This window comes from Oncorhynchus masou, chromosome 9 (assembly GCF_036934945.1).
Source record: "Oncorhynchus masou masou isolate Uvic2021 chromosome 9, UVic_Omas_1.1, whole genome shotgun sequence".
Lineage (NCBI taxonomy): Eukaryota > Metazoa > Chordata > Actinopteri > Salmoniformes > Salmonidae > Oncorhynchus > Oncorhynchus masou.
Window position 1 is genome coordinate 32,104,840 of NC_088220.1, and position 6,582 is coordinate 32,111,421.

Genomic DNA, 6,582 nt, shown 5'->3' on the forward strand with positions numbered 1-6,582 from the left:
GCCAGCTGCACCAATGTGTTGGAGGAATCACTGTACACCTGGCGACCATGTCAGCGCGCACTGCGCCCGGCCCGCCACAGGAGTCGCTAGTGCGCGATGGGACAAGGACATCCCTGCTGGCCAAACCCTCCCCTAACCCGGACGACACTGGGCCAATTGTATCCACAGTACTTTACACGTCATGTATTCCCCCAAAATAAACTGTGGGTCTCCCGGTTGCGGCCGGCTGCAACAGAGCCTGGACTCGAACCCAGAATCTCTAGCGCCATAGACCACTGCGCCACTTGGGAGGCCCATGAGTCAGTTTTAAAGCTTAAACTACAGTTTATTTTGGGGGAATACATGATGTGTGCAGTACTGTGGTTACCAATATCCCTGTGAGTCTCCCAGGCCCATGTTGCCCAGGGTTATTGCCGTGTTCACATGCTAGTCGGAACGAGTCAACTCTGACATTTCAAACATGCTAACTGGTTGTAGTGGTGCCGCGTTCAACCAGTTAGCAAGTTGGACATTTGAGTTTCCTAGTTTCGACTAGCACATGAATGCTGCAAAAACATAAATTGTAGATGACATTTTGTATTACGCTGAATTTATTCCACGGAGACAATTTGTTTAACCTGCTTAGTAATATTCATATATATTTTTTAACGTATCTGCCCTGCAGGTCCCCACTTTAGCTGCATTTCTGTGGTTGAAAAAGTACCCAATTGTCATACTTGAGTAAAAGGTAAAGATATTTTCTATTAAGGTGACTTAAGTAAAAGTCCCTCCAGTAAAATACTACTTAAGTCTAAAAGTATTTGGTTTTAAATGTACTTAAGTATACAAATGTCTTATTAAGCAAACCAGACTGCAACCATTTTCTTTTTTAATTTATGGATAACCAGGGGCACACTCCAACAGCATTTACAAACAAAGCATGTGTGTTTAGTGAGTCTGCCAGATCATAGGCAGTAGGGATGACCAGGGATGTTCTCTTGATAAGTGTGAATTTCACAATTTTCCTGTCCTGCTAAGCATTCAAAATGTAAGTACTTTTGGGTGTCAGGGAAAATGTATGGAGTAAAAAGTACATAATTTTATTTAGGAATGTAGTGAGGTAAAGGTGAAATTTGTCAAAAATATGAATAGTAAAGTATAGATACCCCCTCAAAACTACTTAAGTAGTACTTTGAAGTATTTTTACACCACTGCTGCATTTAGACAAGCAGCCCAATTCTGATCTTGTCTTCACTAATTGGTCTTTTGACCAACCAGATCAGCTCTGAAAAAGAGCTGATGTGATCGTTCAAAAGACCAATTAGTGCATAAAAGATCAGAATTGGTCTGTGTGTCTAAACACAGCACTTGAGAACCCCTGGTCAACACTACATGGCAGTGTTTCTGATTGTTGCTATTCTATAGACTAAATGGCCAACAAAAGGCTTTAGAAGTGAGGTGTGAGCATTTATTCCCAAAAGTCATTTGACTGAATGTTGATGCTCAAGCATTTATTCAGCCTGGGCGAAGGTGATACAGAATATTAACATAACTAGCTACACAAAGTATCAAACACTAAAATAAATACACAGGACATTTATTTATTCTGTACTCACTAGCCATCTAGCTGCCACAGCACTGAAAATAGCAGAGTTACATAATTATCCACAGGATTGATATTATCCTAAACTTTTTTCCCCTGGAGGTAGTCATGTTTCTGCAAGTGCTGGTTTTTAATATATACAAAAAACAACTACTCCCCGGTATCAAGTCTAAAATCTAATCTCACCACCAGGTCAAGTAAAATAAGAATTCAGTTCTCTTGTACCACAAACCCATCCAGTCACTTTTCCTTCATTGTTCTGAACTGTGACTCTACTGGCTGATACCTCTGTGATAGGCAGCCTACATCAGCCTATGGGGTTGCTCCCTGAAGCTGACATCACAGAGCAGTGAGAGGTGGTCGGAGGGGTAGTGGTTTGAGGGACAGGCAGTCAGGTCCTAGCTCTTCCTCAGTGGGTATGTCCAGCAGGGTGTCCACAGTGAAAGCACCGTGAGACTACCAGATGTAATCCAGGGTACTGCAGCTCTCCCCTGAGGGACGGATCTTCCAGGTAATGAAGACCGGCTCCATCTGCCCATCTGCACACAGCAGCTTATAGGCTGAGTCCAGACCCAGGGTGGAGGAGATAAAAAGCCTGTACATGTCCTCCGAGGGCTTCAACGTTAAAGACACTATCAGAGGATTTGTTCTTAACCGACTTGCCTAGTTAAATAAAGGTAATATAAAAATAAAAATACAGCGTTTGCACGACGGCCACCTAATTGGTAGGCAGCATCATGGATGAGAGGTGGGAGGTGTGGAGAAAGCTGAAGCATGAGCGGCGGTAGAAGAGAGCACAGATGTCAGGGCCGTTGTTGCTGGCCACATCCAGGCAGGGGGACCAGGGCTTGGGCAGGAAGGTGCTGTGGTAGCCCAGGTTGGCCAGGATGGGCTGGAAAGTGTCGTAGTAGTGGTCCACTTCCTGAAGACACAGGATGTCAGGGTGGTAACTGAGGATCTGCTCCAGGTACTTCCTCCCAGCCCAGATCAGAGCTTCCAGAGGACAACGTGCAAAGCCATCTTCGCCTAGAGCTGAGAGGAGAGAGAGCCGTTAGCAGGGACCAGTTTGGCTCAGTTGTAGAGCACGGCGCTTGCAACGCCAGGGTTTGTTTGGTTCGATTTCCACAGGGGACCTGTACGAAAAACTCTACTCTAAGTCACTCTGGATAAGAATGTCTGCTAAAAGACTAAATTGTAATGTGTAAATGTAGTTAGTTGACATTACCAGAGTAGACATAACCGTATACTGTTGTACACTTCTCCCCATTTCTGATCGTGAACGCTGAGCAATACCATGCTCTGCAGTCTTGAGACCAACCGAGTGTACAAAACATTAGGAACACCTGCTCTTTCCATGACAAACGGACCGGGTGAATCCAGGTGAAAGCTACGATCACTTATTGATGTCACTTGTAAAATCCACTTCAACCAGTGCAGCTGAAAGTTAGGGGATTTTTGAGCCTTGAGACATAACTTGTGTGTGCGTGCCAGAGGGTGAATGGGCAAGAGAAAAGATTTAAGTGCCTTTGAATGGGGTATGGTAGTAGGTGCCAAGCACACCGGTATGTGTGTCAAGAACTGCAACTCTTTGTTTTTTACGCTCAACAGTTTCCTGTGTGTGTCAAGAATGGTCCCCCACCCAAAGGACATCCAGCCAACTTGACACAACTGCGGAAAGCATTGGAGTCAACATGGACCAACTTGACACCTTGTAGAGACAATGACCTGATGAATTGAGGCTGTTCTGAGGGCAAAAGGGGGTGCAACTCAATATAAGTAAGGTGGTCCTAATGTTTTGTACACTCAGACAAACAGATGCTCTGGTGGTCTTCTGTAATCTGCAGTACTCCATCATCCATCAGAGGTCTATGTACCTTGAGCTAGGATGTTCCACATCATGACCCAAAACTGTACACAAACCGTGTGCGCACATAATCACACCTACATACAAAAACTCCCATGACAGCTCATGAGACATTGTGAAACATGAATGCAGAGTCTGTGGTGCACATGTCTCTTAGGCTCTCACATGAAAGCTCATGTCCGAAACCGACTCAAATCGATCATCTGTAATCACTCAGTGTAGCATGGAATGCTCTTAGGTGGACCAATCAACCGTGAAGCATCATTTTGCTCTGTTTACCACAATAAATGTCCACAGATTAAAAAGGCTAGCAAATTCATAGGACACGCCCTCTTGACAACAGTCAGGCTCGGACTCATCCTCTGCGTACATTGGAAGCCATTTTGTGAGTGCGCAGCTAGAAAGAGGACAGAGAGAGAGTAGACAGGAACTGGATCTAAAAGAGAGACACAGATATGTGGTCTTACCCATCATCTCCATCCTGAGAATGGTTTAGTGATCATCACCACTGTTTAGTCTTGTCTATCTGAGAAAAACAGAACTCTCTAGCTCTATTCTACTTTGATGAGCTCCTTCACAGTCTTTCTCCTCCTTCAGGGGTTTCAGATTTTCTCTCTCACTCAATTCGGGCAATCTGACTCCTCCCAATTCAGTTCTCTGCTGCTTTCAGTTCTCTCAGATTTGGTCTTCCCCAATTTATTTCGCGCTCTCTCTCTGTCTCAGTCCCTCTAGGTTTATGTGTTAGTGTGACATTCCAACTGGTGATAGTGTGACAATTTAGACCCAGTAAGCCTGCCTTGAGACTGACTAGAGGAGTAGAGGGGGACTATGAGGTCATCATCATTGCTAGTCATAAGTGACTGTGAGGGTTTCACAGCTAGTCAGGTGGAGCTGACAGACAGATGTATCTGGAGACTTGAAAAACCCACAGGGGCGTGGGAGGTGGGCAGTAACACACACACACAAACACACACACGAGTCACATGCACACAAGGGTTTAGAGTGCCGGGGGCATAGGTAGGGGAGTTACTCAATACCCAGGACAGAGTGTTCCAATGCAGGATCATGTTTAAAACTATAAACCTCTCCAGAGAGAGAAGAGAGAGAAGAGGAAGAGAGGAGTGCTGTATTTATTTGCTACCATCTACTGACCTCTAGTGGGGTTCCAGTTTCCATTCTGGAGTTATTACTTATTCTCCTCATCTAATTTTATTGGTCACAAACACATATTTAGCAGATGTTGTTGCGGGTGTTGTGAAATGCTTGTGTTCCTAGCTCCAACAGAGCAGTAATCGCTAACAATTCACAACAATACACACAAATCTAAAGTAAAATAATGGAATTAAGAAATCTATAAATATGAGGACCAGCAATGTTACAGTCCAGGGTGGGTGGTTGGGATGTATAGACATTAGGACCGTGTGTGGATACTAAATATTCTGTCTGTAGAATATGTATGATAGAATAGTGTTACACACACACACACACACACACACACACACACACACACACACACACACACACACACACACACACACACACACACACACACACACACACACACACACACACACACACACACACACACACACACACAATAGTTGAATAGGATGGCATTGACTAGAATATATACATGTGAAATTAGTAAAGCAGTATGTGAACATTATTAAGGTGGCCAGTGATCCCATGTCTATGTACATAGGGCAGCAGCGTCTGAGGTGCAGGGTTGAGTAATCGGCGGTAGCCGGCTAGTGACAGTGACTAAGTTCAGGGCAGGGTACTGGGTGAAGGCCCGGCAAGTGATGGCTATTTAACAGTCTGATGGCCTTCAGATAGAAGCTGTTTTTCAGTCTCTTGGTCTCAGCATTGATGCACCTGTACTGACCTCGCCATCTGGATGATAGTGGGGTGAACATGTCATGGCTCAGGTGGTTGTTGTCCTTGATGATCTTTTCGGACTTTCTGTAGGGCTGTAGGTGTCCTGGAGTGCAGACAGTGTGCCCCCTGCCCTGCGGTTGCAGGTGGTGCAGACGCCATACCAGGTGGTGAGACAGCCTGACAGTATGCTCTCAATGGTGCATCTGTAAAAGTTTGATGCACTGTTGCGCTTTCTTCACCACACCATCTGTGTGGGTGGACCATTTCAGATGTCAGTGATGTGAGCGAAGAGGAACTAGAAGCTTTCCACTTACTCCACTGCGGTCCCGTCGATGTGGATAGGGACATGCTGTCTCCTGAAGTCCTTCATTTAGATGACGTTGAGGAAGAGATTATTTTCCTGGCACCACTCTGACAGGGCTGTCTCGTCATTGTTGGTAATCAGGCCCACGACTATTGTTTTCTGCAAACTTGACGATTGAGTTGGAGGCTTGCATGGCCTTGTAGTCATGGGGTGAACATGGAGTACAGGAGGGGCTGGGCACGCACCCTTGAGATGGGATAGGGCAGTGCGGAATGCGATGTCATCATCTGTGGACCTATTGGGGTGGTATGCAAATTGAGGTGGGTCTAGAGTGTCAGGTAAGGTGGAGGTGGTATGATCCTTAACTAGCCTCTCAAAGCACTTCATGATGACAGAAGTGAGTGCTATGGGGTGATGTCTTTCAAGCCATCTTTATTTACCGAGACACTTCAAGGATTTGATAAAATCTCAAACACATGACATATTCTTACGACTATTCTAAGAGCTCTCTTAAATATTGTCACACACACACAGCCCTACTATTCAAACCCTGGCTTCAGACTTACTCTACCCAGTGTTCAGGTGGTCTCCATGGCGCTAGACGGAGCACTCCCGCTGTCTCACTCACTCACTCACTCACTCACTCACTCACTCACTCACTCACTCACTCACTCACTCACTCACTCACTCTCTCTCTCTCTCTCTCTCTCTCTCTCTCTCTCTCTCTCTCTCTCTCTCTCTCTCTCTCTCACTCTCTCTCTCACTCTCCCCCCCCTCACTCCATCAGTCTGTTTCTCTCTCCCTCTCCAGGAGTTCTGGTGGGAAGACCATTTCTTCTGAGCAAGATTGGACTCTTCTGAAATGGATGTAATAGAATGTTCCAGAGCAGGCGGATGTGACTGGACTGCTCAGTGTGAGAGTTTAGGGGATTCTGCCAGCTCCTCAGCATTCCTG

The 6,582-nt window shown here is 45.6% G+C and overlaps 1 protein-coding gene across 1 annotated transcript; it reads right to left on the minus strand.

The window, feature by feature from the left end:
- Positions 1 to 1,433: 1,433 nt before the first annotated feature.
- LOC135545886 (nocturnin-like) lies at positions 1,434 to 4,279 on the minus strand. Its single transcript, XM_064973842.1, has 2 exons — positions 3,914 to 4,279; positions 1,434 to 2,614 (listed from the first exon to the last, which is right to left on the minus strand). Exons 1-2 carry the CDS (start codon positions 3,924 to 3,926, stop codon positions 2,301 to 2,303), a joined length of 327 nt encoding a protein of 108 aa, XP_064829914.1. The 5' UTR covers positions 3,927 to 4,279; the 3' UTR covers positions 1,434 to 2,300.
- Between the last annotated feature and the right edge of the window lie 2,303 nt (positions 4,280 to 6,582).